The 21,843-nt window shown below is 42.7% G+C and overlaps 1 protein-coding gene across 1 annotated transcript in view; it reads left to right on the forward strand.

The window, feature by feature from the left end:
- LOC310911761 (uncharacterized protein) overlaps positions 1-16,261 on the forward strand; it is a gene marked incomplete at its 3' end in the record, with an annotated part of 100,366 nt that extends 84,105 nt beyond the window's left edge. Inside the window, exon 6 of the mRNA XM_083865683.1 lies at positions 16,115-16,261. Coding sequence (XP_083721809.1) covers positions 16,115-16,261 — 147 coding nt within the window. The remainder of the gene's footprint in view (positions 1-16,114) is intronic.
- Between the last annotated feature and the right edge of the window lie 5,582 nt (positions 16,262-21,843).

Raw genomic sequence — 21,843 nt, forward strand, 5'->3', positions numbered from 1 at the left:
CATGATTAATTCAGCTGCAGTGCTGCAATGTGTCACACTGCATTTTTTAAAGTATTAAATTCTACCTCATAATCAGAAGAGTTTTAATTAACTTTTTGCTAGTTCATCTTTTTTTCCCCTCTTTCACATAGCCCCAGACAATCTCCAGAGCTGCCTTCCATACAAACATCTCCTTGGATGATACCAAGAGAGCAACAGAGTGTTGAGCTGGCACTGTGAAAATTGTCTGCACCAAAACAAAATTATTTGCCTCTTCCATTCCTCCCTGCTTACAGACCTAAGGCCTGCTGGCTGTCCGTGCACAGCCAGAGCAGAACAGAGATCTAACTCATGGCATTTCTTAGCTTCTTGGAATGAGTATCTGGCTATTACTTCCCTTCAGCCTAATTCTTCAAGCAGATATAGGACTGGTCTTTTACATTAGATCTCTGGGGAAGTGAAAGAGAGGACTCCAGAGGAGATATATTCCTGTATGTAGTTTTTCTATAAAAACATCACCTGTTTCCTCTGCACCTGGTACACCCCAAGATTGCCTCAAAAGGCTCACCCACCTCTTATGTGTTTGCAAATGGACTTTGCAGGCAGAGACATTTTCACAGGTAGGAAGAGCCATATTCCCTCTCTTCTCAAGCTGGCCTGGATGAGAAAGAAGGAAACAGGCTGCTAAACCTCATTAGTTTCAGGACAGAGCAAAAGCAAAAAAAGACAGCATGGAAAGAGGATCCATAGGAGTCCCTCCCACTACATGGACCTCTCTGGATCAGTATGGGGTTTTAGATTCAACTGAAAGTGGTTAAAGAGCCAACAGCCAAGTGGGCTTGAACAGGTTTGGACCTTGATACAGGACTTTCCATCATGAGCAGAAAGAACAGAGAAAAACATCAGGAGCTCCTCTCTCTGCCCCTACAGGGTCCTGATGGAAAATTGCCTCAGCAATACGACCACACCGCCTCTGGATGGTTTTTCCTTGCAGGACCAGCACTTACTCAGCGGATCTCCTTAGGTTTTTCTGACCTTGCCAATATTACAAGGGACGCATTTTCACATGGATGAATTGTTTCTGAACAATTTCTCCAACATATTAGGCACAAACATGCTATCTGTCAGCACCAGGCATGTCTAATCTCTCCACCTGCTTTCTCCCTCAGCAGTTACATTTGGTATCTGTTGCATGGAAAATTCAACTTTTTTATTTTTTTGTTTAGAAGCAAATTCCCACTGCAGGATGAGGGAGCAATCACTCTTCTGAGGAATAGGGACTAACTGGGTTAAAGTGACTTTGCTTTCCCAGGAAAACTTCTTCCTGTTTCTCTGATCTCTATTAATTAGACCCATTATTCCCTTGAAGGGACATCAGATGATCTCTTTTGGGTCCAAGGGCACTCAGAGCACACCCCTTCCGTCACCCCAACTCTCCTAAGAGCTTGTCTATGTAGTAAACTGGCAGCTGTGTCCCAAGCCTTGGACACACCTGTAAGGCCAAATGCCTCTTCTTTTACAGAGGTAAGGTCTCACCTTACAAGCAGGTGCAGCAAGCAGGGACCTCCTGGCTAACAGGAACTGCTCAGGAGCATGAGCACATCCCCCAGGGTGTGTGCAGGTGGCTGTGCTGAAGAGAAGAGCTGTGAGCTCAGGGGAGGGCAGGAGTGCCCTCTGGACTTCTCCTGGGCTGCCTGAGCAAAGAGAGGTTTCCATGGAGCACACAGTGTGAAGGACTGCTCTGCCTCTCCTCCCTGCCCACACCCAGGCCTCACTACCGTCATTAATCAGCACTGGCAGGTTTCAAGGTAGAACTGGCACCAGTGAGGGCTTGAATCCCTCCTGAGGGGCAATGGGTTGAAGGGAGCTCTGAGAGGGTCCCTGCACCTGCATGGGGACAGCCACACCACAAAATGCTTTGCAATGACACTTCTCACAGTGTGCAGGAACTGAGAGAGAGAGGGTATGTTGTTTGGCAGAGCTAATTCTGCTTAATAAGGCATGGGACACTCCAGGCAAGAAACCAGCAACAGGAAAATGGAAAGCAAACAAAAGACTCAAACAGACATTTCATTATAGGAATATCTAACAGTGGTTTGCTGCATATTTGAATGCAGGAAGAGGGCAGTAGCCATTCACCAGCTCTCATTCAAAGGGACACAGAATACTCTGCAAGGGCAGAGGTGACATTGATTTGTTGCTCACACTGACACATTACAATGTCATATTACAGCTATTTTTCTATTTTCTTTTTTGTTTCTTTAATAATGACATTGCTGTGGAAGTTCTCTGAGCCTCTGCAAAGAGCTGGAAATCCTGTCAGTTCTTGAGGGGATAAAATGTGGCCATGTTTGATATATGAGGCCAGAAGAAACATCTTCTAAAACATTTGCTTTTCAGTAAGAAAACAAGCAAAGGCATTCCTGGCTTGGGGCATTTTTGGTGGGATTTCCTTAAAGCTTTTTTCCTAGCCCCTCCTGTCTGCTCCCTTCCAGCTCTGAACACACTTGTGCATCACACAGGTGGCAAACAATTGTTCCCATGCCAGAGCAACATGAACCTCGTCTAGACAGGAACTGCTCCAAAGATGATGACTTCTTGCAAGCTGCTCTTTGCCTGGCATAGAATCATAGAATCATTAAGGTTGGAAAAGACCTCCAAGATCATCAAGTCCAATCTTTGACGAAACACCACCATGCCAACTAGACCATGGCACTAAGTGCCTTGGAGTGAAACAAGCTGTACTCACCAAGATGCTTTCATGTCATTATTTTCTATTCGCTGTCACAACAGTTGTGTGCACACAATAGCTTTACCCCAGCTCTGCAGTGGTCAAACATTACCAGTCATTCGAGAAATAAACTCATGTAATAACTAGGCTGTGGGCTATTAGGGCAAATCTTACAAAAACAATCCTGTCGACCCTGGGGTTTAAGCAGTACAGAGCTCCAAGGGCTAAGACTGTGTTTATCTGCAGATAAAAATATGAAGAACCAACAATATGGAGTATGGCTGATACTTACAGGTGAGCACTGCAAGGCTGAGTAAGGGATTTGGACATTTTACCACTAAAATTAATCAAAGACACGTACTTCGGTCCCCTAGGCCGATTTGCAAGTACACCTGTGGGTCTCAAGTGTACTGTGCATGTGTGTAATTGTCAGTTCTAGTTTATTTGGAATTGATTCAAGGTAAGATAAACCAGACAGAAATGCAGGCACTCGGGTATATTCTGAATTTGGCAGAATGAAAAGCAACACCTACCTATCTGCCTGGAACCATTTGAAAATGCTCATCAATCCTGCATGTTCAGCTTGCAGGTTATTCCCAAACAGAAAATTGAGTTAGCCATTTTTGCTTGGAACTTAGAAGAAACGTAAAAGCAGGGCCAAAGCCCCAGTTTTAAAGGGACACCCCTCTCCAAACAGTGTAATTTTTATTAATTCATCCTCAGCCATCCCTCTTCTGCCAGAGGCTGCCTGCCTCCAGCCCAGCAACCTCTCTCCTGCCATACACAGCTTTTTGCCTTCTCACAGCCAAATGCTCATTAGCACTGCCCCAGGGGCACAACAGGACTGTTACCAGCCTCTCTGCCTGTGATTCTCAGCTCTACAGTAAGCATCAAAGGGGTTCTGTCTCTGGGCCACAGACAGTAGCTTTAGAAGAGGTTCGTTTAGTTTATTCAGTAGAATTTCTAGGTATCATGAAATTCTATGTTTCCCCTGCTTCAGGATACAGAGATGTCTTGCTATTATTTGACCTCTAATGCATCTCTTTCTGTACAAGTGCTTTTTCTTAAGTGACCAGGACTGTAGAATATGCAGAATCAGCAAGGGAAAAAAAAGCCAAAAACATGAGTGAGACTCCATTATACCTTAACAAACACCCTCAAAGACAAGAGGAGGACATAGAAAAAGGCTGTGCTCTGGATAAGCTTATGAAATACGCTCAACCACACAACAGATAAAAGCTCTTCAAGAGTTTCTTATCATTCAGCATGATGGGCTATAATGGCTATCTCTGGGGAGAAATCCCCAGAGCAAAATAAATTTGGTAGACCCTTTGGCTACATAAAAGGATAAAATGGAATCCCCCCAAAAGTAGCTAGGTAACTGAATATAAGTGCAATCATAGTTCCTTAGATTATTTTTCAGCTGATTCTTGGTCACAGAATGCCATCATTATGATTTGAAAGTCAATAAAACCTGTTTTCCTCTGGAAAAGGAAATTTGAAATGTCTTTTATCTTTTCTTTATTATATTTATTCTTTCCCTTCTGCTGTCTCTGCACCTTTCTGTGGTGGGGTATGGGAGAAAGGGTAACAAAGGAGAGGGTGGAGATGAAAAGGAGGAAGTACATTCAATAGGAAGCGTGTGAAAACAAATAGAAAAGAAAGAACAGAACAACAAAAACTGAGATCTTTCAACTGCAATTATTTTCCCTAAATTTCAGTGAAACCATTCAGGAAAACAAAATATTACTCATTTTCTCTCCAGAGGTTTTTGAAATGGTTTCAACATTCTTCCCCAGCCTGGTTTTCTCCCATCTCCAAGCCATTGTGATGAGTGCTGCCGGAGGAGCTGTTCTACTGGAGCGGGAGCTGGGGAACACGCCATCACACTGTCAGAGGACACATTGCCCACATTAAGAAACCACCAAGGATAATCTGAATCCAGCAGGTCTTAGCAGGAATGCACTGGCCACCCTGTCACTTCATCTTTCTGAATCTCAGAATCACTTTGTTCAGTATGGGAAGCGTGGTGTTGTTTAGACAGCTGGCGACATAAACATCTGACAGACTGAATGTTTAGAAAGAAAAACTCAAATCCTGAGGAACTCCTTTGTCCAGGTCAGCCCACTATAATGCATTTGCTGTACAAGCTTCCCTGTACACCTTGGCTGGTAGAGGTGAGTCTGCTAGTTTAGTCCAGGGGATAGATTCAGGGAGTTGTAGGATCTCCCCAGTACTTCGCCTGTGTCCAGGGCTTGGGCAGGTCCCCTTGCTGTTGGCCAGTGGACACACACCAGCAAAGAGGGTGCTGGACTTCTAAAACCAGAAGGAAGTGCTGGCTGATGGAGCTCTGCAAGCACTGATCTGAACAGCTTGTGAACCATTACTATCTAGAAGTGTCAAGAAAGATTAGAACAAACATGAAGCAAAGATGAAATAAACAGCTATTGTATGGGCAGAAATGGATTTTCAGTTTCCACAGTAAATAAAATAATGTGCTGTCTTAGTCAGTGCCCCTGTGATGATACAGTTTGCAGGATTTTTACTGGCAAGCTGCCATACTTACTTTCATTTATCTGCCTCAAAGCACCATTTCAAAAAGTGCAAAAGCATGTTGTTGATAGAGTAGATTGTTTATAGCTGAATTGAGTATTTCAGAACAACACGCATTGTAATAAAGTGGGGGAGGGTACAAGAAAGCCAGCACAGCTGCAGTTTCTTGAATCCTTTGTCAAAAATCAATGCCAGAAAGCTGAGACGTATTTGTTCTGTCTCAGGAAAGGCAGTGCACAGACCCCTCACAGCTCTGCTCCGTGACAAGTGCTAACAAGGGCCCATGGCACCACCAAGGCTCTCCCAGCACCTTGCACCATCAGTGCTGGCAGCCCTGGATGGCTGAGATAGGGACAGCACTGCTTTCCCAGCTCCTTAGTGATCAGCAGAGCCTGAGGACCCACCACTCCTGAGCATCACCACAGCTCTGCTGCTGCACCTAGACCATGGGGAACACAGGGCACAGTAACTCCTCCAGCAATGAAAGACCATGTAGGTGTGGGGAGAGAGAGTGTGAGAGAAGGGTGTGAAAAATAGTAATGCAAAACAAATAAAGATGTTTCAAGAGCAGAGTGCAGTCCTCACCCAGTGGTGAGCTACCTGCTGCTGCAGCAGCAAGGTAGAAAGCTGTGGCAGCCCACTGCAAGTAGGAAGTGCGTCTGAAGCAGAAAAGTGGCTTGTGCCAGTTCACCAGTCTCCCTCACACTGACAGAGTCTTCAAAAGGACAGCAAGTCACACAGACTGGTTTTTTGTGTTGAAAAACAGCACGAAAAGCACACGCCTCTGGAGGTTTGCACTGCTAACAAGGGCTGGTTTCCTCAGCACAAACAACAAAAGGCTGATGAGTGAGGACTTCAGTTCCCCTGAGACCATTGCATCTAAACAAACAACAGACTGAAAAATAAAACTAAAATTAAGGTGAAAAGAGAAGACAACTTTATGGAAGGATAACTGCAGCTGCTACCCAGACTTAGAAGAAATGGGAAAAATGTGAGGATTTCTTTCTCTAGCCCTGCTGGCTCCAGAAGAAGACATCTCCCATTCCCACCACACTGGGGCACAGCAACATTTCTGGCCAGTATTCCTGCAGCTTACCACAGATAACTGGCAGGGAATTGCCTTCAGCCTGGCAGCCAGAGGGTACTGGACTACAGGTACTGGGAGATGCACAACCTTTGTTTCTTTCCTCACTTCCAGCTTCTCAGTCCCACAGCTCCACACCAGTCAGTGCTGGGTGGGGTGGCTCTGCTGCTTGCTCCTGGCACCCTGGGGCCCAGGCTGGCCTGGGAAAATGCTGAACTGGGGCATCTCCACTGTGTGGGTTACTCTCACTTTGCGTTGCCTCCCTTGGCTGGTCTAGCTGACACCAAAATCCCTTGACATGATCCATATAAGCACAGCTCTCTCAGGCTTTCAGGAGATATTGAGGTCCTTCAGCTCCCTTTGTCAGCAGGAGCTCCTGGAGGCACTCAGCACCCCAAAGGAATGCTTAATCCTTCACTGAATCAAGCCCTATTAGCATATTTCCAGGCATTTACAGATGCCATATTTTCTACATTAATATTTAACCCACCAAGTCTTTCAAAGCCCATCTTTCCAAACCTCAAGTTCCCAGATGCTTTTTAATGCCCTTCTCAATAGTGCAATAAAAGTCTGATATTTTATTACTCCCATGAATTATTATCCTAATTTGTAATTTGCCAGACTTTTTTAAACTTCAAAATCTGTATTGTATTTTCCCACACGCACACACAAGAAATGCTGTGTGCAACATATTTTTGACTAACAAGCTAAACCTTAATATCTAAATAGACACAATGATTTTTTCAGAAAGGGCACACTATCTCTGTCCCAGTCAGCTAGGTTGTTTTATGACACCTCAAATCATATTTAAAGGTTTTCCAAAAACAGAAAGGACAACCTAGAACTGTGCATGAAAGATTGGAAGCAGAAAGAAACAGTTATGTGTTCGCCTGAACTTTGATGTAATGTAAACTTCCAGGATGGTTTATAGGCACCACTTTTATTTTATTTTTTTTAAGAAGTATGCACTTGGTTATCTGGAATGCAGATGCTGGGAAAATTCAGAAGCTCTGGAATGCTTGCAAGCTGTGCACCCTATGTAGTAGACGCCAAAGATAATGGAGCAAAAGACGCTCAAGATCTCATCCAGCATCTGCTGGAGTCAACGAGGGCTCTTTTACTGGTTGAACTGAGCTGCAGATGGAGCTCCAAAGAGCACCTTCTTATCAATAAAACTGAGACCTGACTGAATCTGGAACACCAAAAATAAGGTAGGTCAAGTTAAAGAAAGCAGAGACACTGAAAGGGCAAATGCAAAGCAAAGCATAGCACACTGAAAATTTCTAAACAGGGCAAAACTTCTGACTAATGACATGTAGCTGATTGTGTCCTGCTTCTTTTGATGCAGTTTTCCAAGAACAGAGGGCTTTGTTTGTATTGAGAATGATCTGTCAATGTGAGGATGTCACTCAGTGAGAAGTGAATGTTTAATACCTATTACTCACAAAAGTACTTTCCATCGGAATATCAGTGGTAAGTTCTGGAAAAGAAAAAGTGAATGCTAATTGAAACTATTTTCTTTTTTCTTTCAACAAACCTATTAAAAATGAAGGCAAAAACTTTAGTGGATTCCGCCTATGATGGCTCAGAACTGGCGACAGCTTAGTGCAGGATGCTACATCAGCAGCTTGATTGGCAGGAGGCAAAAAAGATTTTTTTTCCTGGGTGGAAACATAGCATCACACTTCCCATAGGTATAGGCTATTTCATCCTGGAACAAACAGCTTGACTTCAGAGAACTTGTAATATTTGAAGACTAACCAAACATTCAAACCCTGGAGCTTATAAAATAATCTGTTGTTGGACAAATCTGAGCCTGAGAGGTGAGAGTGCCTTGGCTGAAGAGCCTGGACTTGGGGACTGTTTGAAAAAGTGCTACACTTTTATTATTGTTTTCTAAGAATCCTTTTTCACCATGGGAGAGACCTACCTTGCACTGGACCTTTCCAGGTCTATTTTCAGGTATATTGAGTATTAAACTGCCTCCAGAGACGACTGATTACTAGTGGTGCAAATGGAATTCCACAGAGCATCTGTGCAGGTGGATGAGAAGGTTCTTCATAGGAACAGAGGTCCTATTCCACTAATAGTGCTTACTCTGCTTTCGGCCCTTTCAACAACTCCCTGTGCAAGGCCACTAAAAATTCACAGTAGAGCTGAGCTTCATAAAATGCAAGAAATAGTCTCTCTCCCACCAAACTTATCTTCAGTTCTCTCATGCCCTTGGTTTCTCCTTGGGCTTTCAGTTGTTATGGGGGATCTTCTTCCAAAATTATTTGTCTGCAAAACTTTAGAAGAGACATAAAAGTAGATTCCAGAGTTAACAGGAGGAATCTGCTTCTTCCTAGAAATTCTCTGTGGAGTACAAACCTTCTTTAGGAAGAATACATGACTTTTACATGTTTCTGTTCAGCTTTGTACTCCACTTAGGACTAGTACTAGTGTTTAGTCTTAAAAGGGAGCAACTTTGACACTCTGAACAACCAGGGATTAGTCCTGGCACAAATTTAGCCTGGAAGCTAGAGCCAGGTCACTGAAATTACTTTGCTCTGTTGAAGTCAGGATTTTTTTCAGGTACAACACTGACCTAATAGGAAAATACAATACATAGACATAGAACAATTATGCTACAGCAACTGGAATAATTTTACCCAGTTACAATTTCTTTTCTGTTTGACTTTTTTTTTCCTTTTAAACACCTTTGCTGCAATAACTTGTTGACTTTTTGAAGACAACTCTATATACAAAGATAATCCTATTGTTGAAGACAACTCTGTTTTGCTGAGTATGCACTTCATGCCTTTAACTCCTCTGACAGTTGGTAGACATTTTTTGCATCTCATCCAGCCAAGAAGCAGCCACCTCAGATGACAGAATTCCAGCTGTCTTTTGCATTATTCTTATGGGAGGTTTTTGCAGTACTTCACCTCAAACCCATGATTTTGCTTGAGGCTGAGGGAGCTGAGAAGCGCAAATTCCCTTCAGCATTCAGGGCCCCACAAGTCAAGCTGTTAATACAATACAGGAAGATGCACAGCTACAGTACAGGCTGAAAAACAAGCATGCTCAGGGACAGCACTGCCTCCAATTATCACATATCTTAAAAAATATTTCAAAGGTGTCAAGGCAGAATTGTGAAAACCTGGGGGAAAAGTCAAATACATTCTCCTAAAGGCCACTGGGAAGGAATGCAGACCTGCTCATGTGTTTTTCAGCTCCAGTAACCATGATGTTCACCCCAGAAGTCCTACCACCAGAGGACTGCTATTGGGACCCTGTCAACTCTGTTTTCCTCCTCTCCCTCTGTGTCTTCCATTGTCTCCCTGGGCTAATCCAAAAGCAGAAACATGATTATCTGCAGAGCAGTCAAAGCCTTTGTGAGCAAGCTCAAGGATGATATTCAGGAGTCCAGTTTAGCACCCAACAGCATGTATGTGATCAATGGCCTCTGTGTGGCACTTACCCTTCTGCTTATTTCTCAGGGCTGCAACTTATTAACAGTATTATCTTTTTTGATGAAATAGCATCATCACATGCAAACATCAGTGACAGGCATTAATCACAGACAATTCTTTTAATCAACAATTGAACATTAATAAGCATAGACCCTGTGAATTAACACAGTGAGAGACTTGTTCTTATTCACTAAAGAGTACTTCTCATAAAGAAAACCCTCTCCTTTTGTTCCTAAAAAGGTCAAAGTCTTCTTTTCTCTATTTTACAAGGACAAAACCCACACATAGAGCATATCTAGGCTGCTTTATGTGACTTAAATTATTTCCATCCGTGTGTAAAAAAACATTCTTTTTCAAAGATGTTCACCAAGTTTTTGTATGTGATCTACAGCTCACAGACTCTGTTCCTGAAATTATTAGGTTAGCTGCTGAAAGCAGCAATCAAGTTTTACTGTTAATCTTAAAAGCTAATCTTTTTTATTGACTTCCCAGTCAATAAACTTGTAGCTCTGAAACTACTTTCAGGTTTCCTTGAGTAATAAGAGGGTCTGTGTATACCTGTGCATGTATTTGAAGCTGCTAATTTCCTTGCTGAGTAACTTGTACTCACAGGTTAAAACTATAAAACAATTTGCTTTATCAGCTGACAGGAGATCTTCCACAAAAATCAGAATGAAACTTGAGGTGAGAGAACTGGGGCAGTAAGGTCAGCAACCTCATCTGGTCACAGTTTATGGGAGGCTGTTACAGGGAGTGAATCTTACTCATGAACTGAAAGGATAAGGAGAGAAGGAGAGGTTTGGATCCTTTTTTTTAAGGAACTCAATGGATTTAGTCCTGTCCCTATTCTTGAATTAAAATCTGAGAGAGCTAGAGAATAGTTACGCATCACACAGATTTATCCTTCCTCAGCTCTAGCCAAAGAAAAGGGAACGAAGGACATGCCAGATGTCTCAGACTACTTCAAGTTGCTGTGAACCAGTTTGGCTGCGTTCAGCTGTGCACAAGCTCTGCGCACAAGTTCCTCTTACGCCAGGAACCAGCAGCGTGGGACTCCCCAGAAGTCCCAGCATCACCTCAGTAAGAAGAGGACATGGTATGGGAGAAGAAAAGCAGGTCTGTTCTCAGCTTACATGCTATGCTGAACGCTAAAATATAAATAGCTCTCCGAGCAGCAGGGAAAACATGAAGGGTTCCTTGGCTTTGTAATTTGTGGTGGGATTTTCTTGTGCCGAGCTGCAGGCAAGCTCTGACTGAAGCTCTTCCCACTGGTGGGGGGCATTCAGGCTGCCACTCTGGGAGCAGCCCTTCTCTTGGCAGCAGTTGCTCTTTGTCCATCACCAGTTTAAACTTGTCTGCCAAAGTTAAAACCTCTACCATTCGTAGACATTGCTCAAGATTAGCAGAGACCCTGGGTTCAAAAGGCGCAGGAGATGATCTTTCCCTCCCTCATTAAGTGTGAAGTTTTCTCTCAGACCGGCCCCCTCTCCAGTGTTCTCTGGACAGCAAGCTGCTATCTAGCCTTCAATTGCACCAGGAGACCACAAACATCTGGGCACTTCTCCCACCCAGCACAGAGCAGAGGGCAATCCACGCTCACTGCCTGCACAAGACAGGAGGCACCACTGCCCCCAGCCCCACATTTCTGCTGCTTGGCTTTCAGGTGGGGCTGTTCCCAGCCTGCTCTTAGCGTGCACACCAAGCTTCATGCTCTTAACATTTCCCAGAAATTCAAAGTGACAGAACCGGAGGTATTGCAATCTGGAACTTTTAACTTTCGTAAACTGGTGAGAATACTGGAATGTGCATGTTCCTTATTTAACTGCTCCACCAGCTTTTCTTATATGCTGCTCGGCACAGCCGTTCAGGATACATATTAGACAACTAACATCTGGACTGAATATCTATTAGGACCATATGCTCTACTCAGCAACAGCATCATGTTGGAGATTGAGAAAATCCAAACCAAATGGAGATATCAGAAACTTTCAAGGGTCAAAAATAAAATCATTTTGGTTTTCCCAGGCCTGATGAATATGGTATATTGGCTTGCGCTCTACGCCTCGTGCGAAAGTCTCATTACAGAAATAACCTGACTGAAAAAAATGAAAAACAACTTGGGTATTGTGGTTGAAAATAGATCTATCTTGATGATTTTTCCTCTAGTAAAGTTTTCAGTGAGTCAGTGCTGAATGTCTCTGTCTCCTAAATGAGAATGAACAGCAAGAGCCTCAACCTTCTCTTTCCTGTCAATATTTTATGGTGGTGTTTTCCATGTGGGTGTGATGGTTTCCAGTTTCACCTCAATAGGATTTTCCTGGTTTAGGGCCGAAAAGGTTATATGTGCCCTAAATGGCCGATCTGGGAATGTAGTGCTTACATAAACAGAAGTAGTGCTTAAATGCCATAAAAGCCCCTCAAGATAGTTGATGGAGGATAGTGTGACTCCCTCACTACTGAATAAGGAATGGAGAATAAGGAGTTAAGAGCTAAGACAATCTTATTGACAATCTCATGAAAGGAAGATGGCAGGAATTGCTTTAACTGGCTTTGAGACCTTATCAAGAAAAAATTATAAATCTCCACATTCTCACAAGTATCTTAAGTAGGAAGAGACACCTTTGTGCTTCTACAACTTTACAGGTAAAGTCCTCAGTCACCAGAGGTCAACCATGTTCTTTAGATAACTTATACCTGCCCAAATTTCCATGACCATGTCCTGTGACTGCCCCCTTGACTGGGGCAAGGAGCAGATCTTAATACTCTGATACAGCTCCAGATGAAGTTCTGGGGCAGTGCCCATCCCAATGGTGTCTTGGACTCCAGATAAAAGGATTTCACCTCAGCCAACTTGGCTGAAACATGTGGGGAATCACTGCACTTTCTCAAAGTAATATCCACACTGTATTTTCCAGGTCAAAAGGGAAACAAACACAAAATAATTTTGCAAGAGAAAGCAATTCCATTTTTTAGCTATTGTTTTGTTCGTTACAAAATGAAATTAGTCAAATCCCCTGCACTTGAAAACTTGACATAAAAACACCAAAATGTCCTTTTTTAACAAGTGTTTCATATTTTCTTTATGGTTTTGATGGTTGGATCAACACAACAAAGGTAGAGAAAAGGAGTACATAGGAGGAATATTTCTGGAGCAGGAGAACTGGAAGAGTTGCATGACTGGAGTGACAGAAATGGGTGGGATTCAACAGCTTATGTGCCCAGCCACAAACTGTAAGGAGTCAGAGCAGCATTGCTGCTGTGCTCTGTGAGCTCATTGTCAAGGAATGGCAGTGGATGAGAAATAGTGGCTGATCACAGGACAAATGCAAGTAAACTAACACAACTTGGCCTTGAGAAAAAGACATCTGCTGTGATAGGTAAAGCAAAGTAATTCCCTCAGAAGCAAGGAAGCATTAACAGCCCTGCTGGAGGTTAGGAGACTTCACCAGGCAGACTCTTATCACCACACGTGTTCAGGAAGAAGAAAACAGGTAAAGACTATTAGGTTGGCTAGGGAGGCATGGATCACAAAGATCTTGGCTGGTTTAGTCCAGAAAAATGAAGCCTCAAGCAGGCCATGATGGTGGCTACAGAATCATTGCAGCACAAAAGGAAAAGGAGGAATAAGTGCCATGGAAGAAAATTCTTTTCAATAACTGCGCAGGCAAAATATATCTAACAAGTGGTTAACTACCCATAAATGAACATTAATGCTTTTTCAGGGTGTTACATTGAACTATGATCTCTCAGACAAAGAAAAACTGTGAGGGTTGATAAGCCTTCTAAATCACTGACATCCCAATGAAGTCAACAACAAATTCCTGTCCTTCGTCCCTGTCTCTGGCTGCCCGTGGATTCAAGCAGATGTTATTGAACTCCTTAGTTCCAACTCCTTGCCAAAGCCCTTTTTTTTTGTACCTTTTTTTTTAAAAAAAACCCTCAGAGGTCTACAGACTTCTCTTTCTTCAGATGAAAGATTAGATTCTGTCAGTTCTGAGTACATATGTGGGCTGATCTGGCCTATGGGCCGTATGTTTGACACCTCTAGTATACTGTGTTATTGTACCCGGGGGAGGTGACGGGGACTTATTTATAGAGACAGTGTCTGTCAGGGGAATATATAAGTGCGATTTCTGTGGGTTAAAATAGGAAGAATATGTACTCTCTTAAGTGGACAATCCCTTGCTTTAGGCATGGTCAGGGTGAGTGCCCTTAATGAACGCTAACAGTTTTCAATTTATTACTTTTTTGTGGGAAGATGAAATATTTTTAGAATCCTTAGCTATGTCTTTAAACTTGGAGAAATGACAAGTCCAGGGACTTCTGGGACACTTGAAGTAGATCTAACCTGTCATCTGTGCCGTGAGTAGCTGCAGACACCACTGCAGGGAGTGCAAACACTGCCTCATTGCAGGGCAGTGCTCAGCACCCGTGCAGCTCCAAGGGCATCGTGGAGCAGGGGCTGCTGAGGCTTCAGCCCACTGAGCCCCCAGACTGCACCCAGCCAGGCTCTCTCTTCCCTCTTAGCTCCTCTCCCTTCCCACAACAGGGATATTAAAATACACACAGTGCTCTGCACAAGCCCAATGTTAGGAAGATCACTTCCTCCAAAATGCCTTAATATGAAACAAAAAAAAACCCCACCCCAGGTTAAAGGAGGAGGAAAACATCTCCTGTTGACTTCATGGACCTGGGGGCTTCACCCTGTCTCACTGAATCTGTTCATTCTCTAATGTAAATTACTTGAGAAGGAAAGTTTCCTGATATTAGCATTTCACACATCACCAAGCCACATTGCTGGTGCTTGAGAAATAGCCAACAAAAATAACTTCCTTGCAGGGTTTAGGTACATAAGATTTAAAGCACACAATGAAGTTTTCAGACTCCTAACACTTCAAACAGAAGAGATCCAACAGTAAGCATACAGTTTAAAATCTTTAATCAAACACATTAGTTCACAGCAAGAGCCAGTAGATAAAACAGATGCAAGATTTCCAGACCAAGTCGTTCTCACATATGGTAACACCATCCTCTCTTAGGGGAAAGCAATGATGGGAAACAATGGAAATGCCCTTATTTTAAAAAATTCCTTAGTATGTCCAAACTGTCATCTCTGTTTAATCTCAAATTTACAAAAGCCAATCCCCTTGGTTAGGAGTCTGTTGATACATTAGGCTGAAAAAAAAACAACCAACAACTCAAACCCCAAAAACCTCACAACGCTCCCCCTGTCCCCAGCTCCACAGTTTCCTGGAGATGCTGCTATGTAAGTTCATGTGAGGGAATTTGCTCAAGGCAATTGTTTAATATTCTGGTTTCTAATACAGAGCACTGGGACAACATCCTTAAAGGTAGGGTCCAAACTATGTTAGCCCATTGTCACGGGTCCCTAATGTTCCACCAGCAGCTGGCAACAGACCCCAGACCTCCCACAGCCTCTGCCTGGCAACTGTGAAACAGAACTGACCTGCAGGTACTCAAATTTCCTGGAAGACTCCTTGCATTTAATCAAAAAGAGTATTTTTTATTCTCTGGTCTGGATTGGATGTGGTTCATAATCTCAGTGATGAAAAAGCCAATAATTCACCTTACTAGTCAGCCCTACATTTTCTATGATCATTTGTTAAATTAAATTCCAGCTGTTACCAACTATTCATGTGCTGTCTGCTGTGTGTACACATCCACATCCACTGAAACAGTAATGTTCATTAAACAGAAATGCTGTTAGGGTTGCCCATCTAAGAGTCAGCTTATTAAGTACTGTTTTCCAACAAAAACGAAAGCTGTGAGTTCCGTCCATACTGTCTCATGCAAAATCAGAAAAATAACAGACTGATTTCCTAAGTCCATATACCAGCACAACACTGTTGGGTGGAGTGAGGCTTTTCTCTCAGGTCTGGTGAAAGTCAGCCCCTTTGACTTTCTCATTAGCCCGCTTTTTTAACTCATGCTGCTGAGGATTTCGAAGCAAGGAAAAGCTGTTAGCTCAGAGGACATGTCCAGGGCTTCTGCAGCAGTGCTAGAAGTGACCTCATTGTGTGCCTATGCTCATCAGCACTTGCTTCAGCTCCATTTGAACCTTCTCCTCATGCACAGGCAGAGAAGGCAAGATTTCAGGTTACCTTAGCTTGCAGACTTTAGAAGTGGGGACCTGCAGCTTCACTTGTTCCTTAGAAAACAGGGAGTCACTCTATGGTTAGGGAAAGAAACCCCTGCTCTCGCATCCACTTTGGCTGTCTTCAACCCCCAATTTTGGTTACTTAGAAGTAAGAAAGAGAACTTCTTTGTTTAATTTGCTGGTGCCATTTGCAGACAGAATCATACCCTGAGCTGCAGCAAGCTGGCAGAGCCAAATCGGTGCTGGGGAGGGTCACTCTGGACACCCCAGCTGAGGATCTGGACCTCAATACTGCAGCTATGGGGCGGCAGCAGCCCTTGGTGCCGATGCATACAAAGTAGTTGCAGAACAAATTATCTGGATGATCACACAGCTCTCAAGGCAGCAGATCAGTAACAACTAAACACAGAGCTCCTCCTGAAACTGAAACAATATCAGCTTTGAGCAAACAGTTGTCCTAAATGAAAATTCATCCCCTGCTAAATATAACCAGGTTGCATGACAGCACATATGTGTTGATTTCAGAGAGGTTTCTGAGGCATGAGGGAGATCATAAATAGGCCTTAACATCTAAGAAAATTAGACAGAAAACACAGATTCGCTTTCCGTTACACTTTTGTTTAGAATTCAGCTCAGTATCTGCTCTTCCTTAAACGTCCTGGCACAGAGCTTAATTATTAGCACAGCCTCCTTCAGAGGAAATGGTTACTTTACTTCAGTGTCATAAACAAGTTAATGGGAAAAAATTATTTGCAACATACGAAGTTTTAACTTCTGCAAAGTGAGAACCTGGCTGGAGTACTGTAAACTCCTGTGTTTGTTCTGCTCGATGTCAGGCAGCCACCAGCAGTGTCAGGTTAATCATCTTGGGTGCAAACAAACACCCAAATGATGGGAATGGTGAACTACACAAAGCCAAAGGCAGAACTTTCCTAACCATGGACCCAGCAGGTGAGACCAGGATAGCTGGGCTGTGGTGGGGCCATACAATCTTCATTCACTCCTGACCCGAGAGCAGAGCTTCCCCACAAGTTGCAGGCTTCATCTCCAGGACTTAAATTGAGCATAAGCAGAGTTACAGGAAAATTATTATGAGAGTGGGACTGAAAGTGGCATTTTATCTCTCTCCAAATAAGCAGTGAGTTTATGCTAAAACTGCCTAGGTGCATGCTCTGGTGTCTGAGCACTGAAAACCGAAGCCCCTGGTGCGATGTTCTGTGGTTCCAATGTGAGCTCTGCCAGACGCAGATGGGATGCGCCACCGTCCCCCCTGCCAACGGCAGGACATGCCCTGAGGAAAGAGGAGCAAAGCTGGGAAGGTGCTGGGAACAGAAGGAAGCTGCTGGCAGGTCTCTAGCAATACAATGACATAAAGCAGTCAGATCTATGCTCTGCGATGCAGCTCCTTTCCTGTTCTTTTACCCTGCTTGGCATTTGGGCTTTGTGCACACAGCCAGATGCATTTCCACAGGGAAAGTCCTGAAGTGTCCAGCTCTTGGCATTGCTGCCAGCTGACCCCTGCCCCTGAGAAGCCTGTGAGGCCTGGCAAGAGAAGGGATCCACTCCACCCACGTCCTTACCATCATCCAGCAGAGCAAACATCCAGCCAGACACACAGCATTGGCTGCTGCTTGTAGGACTACTAACCTACTTCTGTTAAAGTTATTTGATTTTATTCTGAAAATAAACAGGAGGATGAGAAAAAGAGCAAATTCAAGAGCAAATGCATTGGTTTTATATCTGTGATTTACCCTAAATATACTAAATAGTTTGAAAATGGGAAGCTTTGTGAAATCTTTGCCATCTACAAGTTTGCACATTTGCAGAGCAAGAACCAATCAAGTATATAGTGGATTTTAATAAATGTTAATTTAAAATAACATCACTAACCTTACCACTACATATATTTCTCCACTCAGAGTTGAAATACATTTAGCTTAGTGTTGACAAACATTATTTGTAACTGATAAAACACCCTGTCATCCATTCAGGCCACACACAAAGGTTTATAAAGCTCTCTCACAGTCAGTGTCAAGAAGGAGGGACTGTAACTTTGTCTCTCTTACAGACTGCAGGTCCCATTTCAAATCCTTTTTTCTAAGAATCTCTGAATTTAAGCCATTATTCTCAAGAAAGTTGGTTTGTTTACCAATTACTAAATACATTAGGTAGAAGACATAACTTTTCCTTTTGATTTTTGGCAACTTGAATTTTTTATGCAGTGTAGACACAACTAACCTGTCTTTTGTATTTTCCCCAGGATGAAAGGCATCAGCAGTGATACTCAGAGGCTCCTAAGTGTTACCACACCATGCTCAAATGAACTCTCTGGATGCTCCGTATGAAAGATTTTCTGTATTTTGAGAGCACAGTCTGGGAAGTTTCGGTTTTACATGAGAACATTACAAAACTAGAGGAGTAAGGCTGAAAGCAAGTGCTCTGTTGTCCTGGAGATTTTCCTGTGTGTTTGGCCCAAATCTCAGATCTCTGGAAGAACGTGCAGGTTCTCCAGGTGCCGGAGACCATGGCCAAAACCCTTGGCACGAGGGATGTATGAGAAAGCCAGGGAGGCAGCAAGCTTAGGAATAAAATAAAAATAAAAATAATAAAATAAAAATACTAATAAAATAAGCATGGTCTGAGGAGGGAGGTGGAAGAAAGGACAGGGTTGATGCCAGCATGGAGGTCTGAGATGAGCAGAGGAAAGGAATCTGTGGAGTCTACTGGTGCCACACATCATGTCGTGCATGCTCTATCCCTCCCCTGATTTCCCCTGGACTAAGCACAGGAACATGATGATTATGGTGATGGACTACTCAAATAGTGCAAAAATGTTTTCCTTTTATATGATGTGTTAGAACTGATGTTTCTGGGCTTTAGCATATGAATTTCTGGCTACGTTTCCTGGAGTAACAGGGTGGTTTTGTTATTTTTTTTTTTTTTCTTTTACATACAAAATTATTTGAAAGCATTTACCTCTGTGTATAAACTACTTTTTTTTGTTATTGTTGTTTCCTTCATCAGCTCAAAGAAAGTTTCACCTGCTAGAGGAACACAAACACCAGTGTTACTATACTATACTATACTATACTATACTATACTATACTATACTATGCTATGCTATGCTATGCTATGCTATGCTATGCTGTGCTGTGCTGTGCTGTGCTGTGCTGTGCTGTGCTATACTAATATAATATAATATACTATCAAAATTGCTAAAACCCACATAAAAAGGTGCATCTCAGAGAATGTAGCTGAACTAACAATCTAATTCCATGCAGAAGTATTTTAGATTATGCAGAAATAGAGCAGAAAATCAAACTGTGGTAGGAGGAAAACACTACTATTTGGGAATATGAAATTTCCCTGTCGCTGTCCGACATGGCTGAGTGGATGCCTCAGCATGCCCAAAGGAAAGTCTCTGTTAGGGAGACAATGTTTTCTACTCAAAGCTTCTGAATAGTCATATTTTAAAATTTAATTGAATTTTATTTCTTAAGGAAAAGTCCAAGTCACACAAGGACCCATTAAAAAAAAAGCTGGAATTATTTTGATGGGAAAAAAGTCAGAATCCCACAGATAAATCAAATTGCACAGAAATCATGCTGAATTGTGATTCCAGACTTTCCTAGAAATGTCCAGCCACTAATGAGAAAATCTGGCCAGTTTCCTCTAGGATACTCAGACTTTAAATTCTCTGACAATGGGTAAGGGATATTTACTCAATGCACTTCCTCTCTTAACCAAGATATAATGCTCTTGGTGAAGAAACATGTCTAAGTCTAAAGGGAGTGGTCTCCATCTCCTTAGGCTTCCACATGAAGAAAAGAAAAAGGAATAAGAATTTACTCCTCCCCTGGGTCAAAATCTCAATTTACCTCAAGAAAACATATATGCCTTCCATGCAATGTAATTACAAGTCAGCTGAGAAACTTAGAATGAAGGAAAGTAGATCCATACACTGGCAAATTCATGTAGTCCCTCAGCTTTAAGGGATGCCAACAAATCCATTACCACAATAGTATTTAGCACTGAGAGAGTCCCACTTCAGGATTTACAGGCTTAATATAAAGAACTTAGACTGGAAAGGAAAAAAGTTCCCCTCCCATTCACTATTTCCAATGAAAAAGGATTTTTCCCAAGTGAAAAGTAAATTGCTGAGAAAATGCAATTGAAATGATTAAAATTGCTGAAGGTTTTCCCCTAATTTTGTTCCCGTCCTTCTCCCCCCCCAAATTCCCACGATAGTCAATGTCAGAAGATTTCGCTTACTCTTGAATTCCTCCTCCCAAATCATAAATATTTATCACGTGAATGGGGTTCTTACAAGTCTCTCACATTTGTGAAAGAAAGCAGTTTGCTGCAGGATTTGACCTTGAAAATCTTCCCCAGCCTCATTGACAGGAGCCAATGCTATTTTTCCCATTTAATAGCCTTGGAAACTTGTGCCAGACAGACAGAACAGCCAGACAGACCACACGCAGATTATTAAAAACAGTTAAGGGTGTGCGATTTTGGTATAGGGATATAATGGCCACTACATTATGGGCAAATGGGAGGTGGTAGGGCAGGAGGGGGGTTGTTCATTAATGAACATAAATAATGAAAGGGCATTGGAACATGGTTCATTCAACACTAAAAGCCAACTTCTTCAGTTAGAAAATGGAATCAATCATCTGGAGTAATAGAAGAATTAGAAAACTGTCAATCTTTATGTTTTGGATTCCTAAACAACCATTAGACTTGGATGTCAGGAAAGAAACATTACACTACTGCCTAAAAAGCAAGAGATTGTGTGAACTTTGCTGTCTTTTCCACAAAACCTTGTACTGAAATAACTGAAGTGCCCATAGCCCCCTCATCCCCCATATTTCTGCCAGAAACACACACTCTGTGCTGGACACTTTAACACTGAAGAAGCAGCAAAGCCCAAAGCAGAGAGCAGACCAAGAAGCAAAAGGCAAGGCTGCTTTGGTCAGCTCTGCTGTGAGAAGCAGGGGGAGGCATTTTGTTTTCTTGCATCCATACTTTCCTCTTCCGTATCTTCTGTTGGATCTGTACAGGTGCTCAGTAATGGGGCTTGCAGAATTCAACTCCCATCCAGACCTCGAGACAGGTGCAGGAATGGCAAAACTGGCACTCCCTGAGCACTGTTACCTTGAAGTTGCTCCTTTGACTACCACTGGTCTTTTTTAAAAGTCCCAAACTCAACATGAAAATTGATGACTTTGAGGGCAGCCAGAGAAGTCTTGCTCTTATTGAGGTGACAAAACAGTTTTTGACAGTTTTGATGAGTGTTGGGTTATCATCCAGGGGTGAATCTGGATATCACGTTAAATTAATGCCAGCCAGTGCACAGTCCCTATTCAAAGATATCAAGGGAAGGGGTTTAGAGAAGCCTTCCTGAGAGGCTATCAGGCTAGAAAGGAGCATGTATAGATACCTCAGGATATGCACTGATGCTTGTGGCACAGAGCAAATCCCAGGGTCCTTAGGATTGCTGCAGCCCACTGAATTCATCAACAAAGAAAAGGGATACTGTCCTGTGGGACAGAGAATCTTCTGGTCCTGTAGGCAAGGAAACTGACCTGGTCAGGAAACCCATCTTCTGACTCTTATATCCCTGTGTCTCCCCTCCTGCCTCTTTATCTTTTCATAGATGTTTTGATATAAAACAGGGGAGGAAGAGGATGTTTTTGTTAGAAATTTCCTTGGTTTTCTAGGGCTGTATGGCGAAACTCAAATATGTTTTGGCCAGGTTTCCTCCTTCGTCTCAATTCTCTGGTACACAATAGAGTCCCATTCTGGTGGCAGGAACTGATTGCTCATGGCACCTCTGGCAAAAGAATACTTCAATTGAAAAATGTTTTTTGGAAAACTTGCTTGTTTTCCATTGGCCTTAAAAAGATCATTGGCTGAAAAG

Source organism: Zosterops lateralis (genome assembly GCF_965231275.1).
Source record: "Zosterops lateralis genome assembly, chromosome: 7".
Taxonomy (NCBI): Eukaryota; Metazoa; Chordata; class Aves; order Passeriformes; family Zosteropidae; genus Zosterops; species Zosterops lateralis.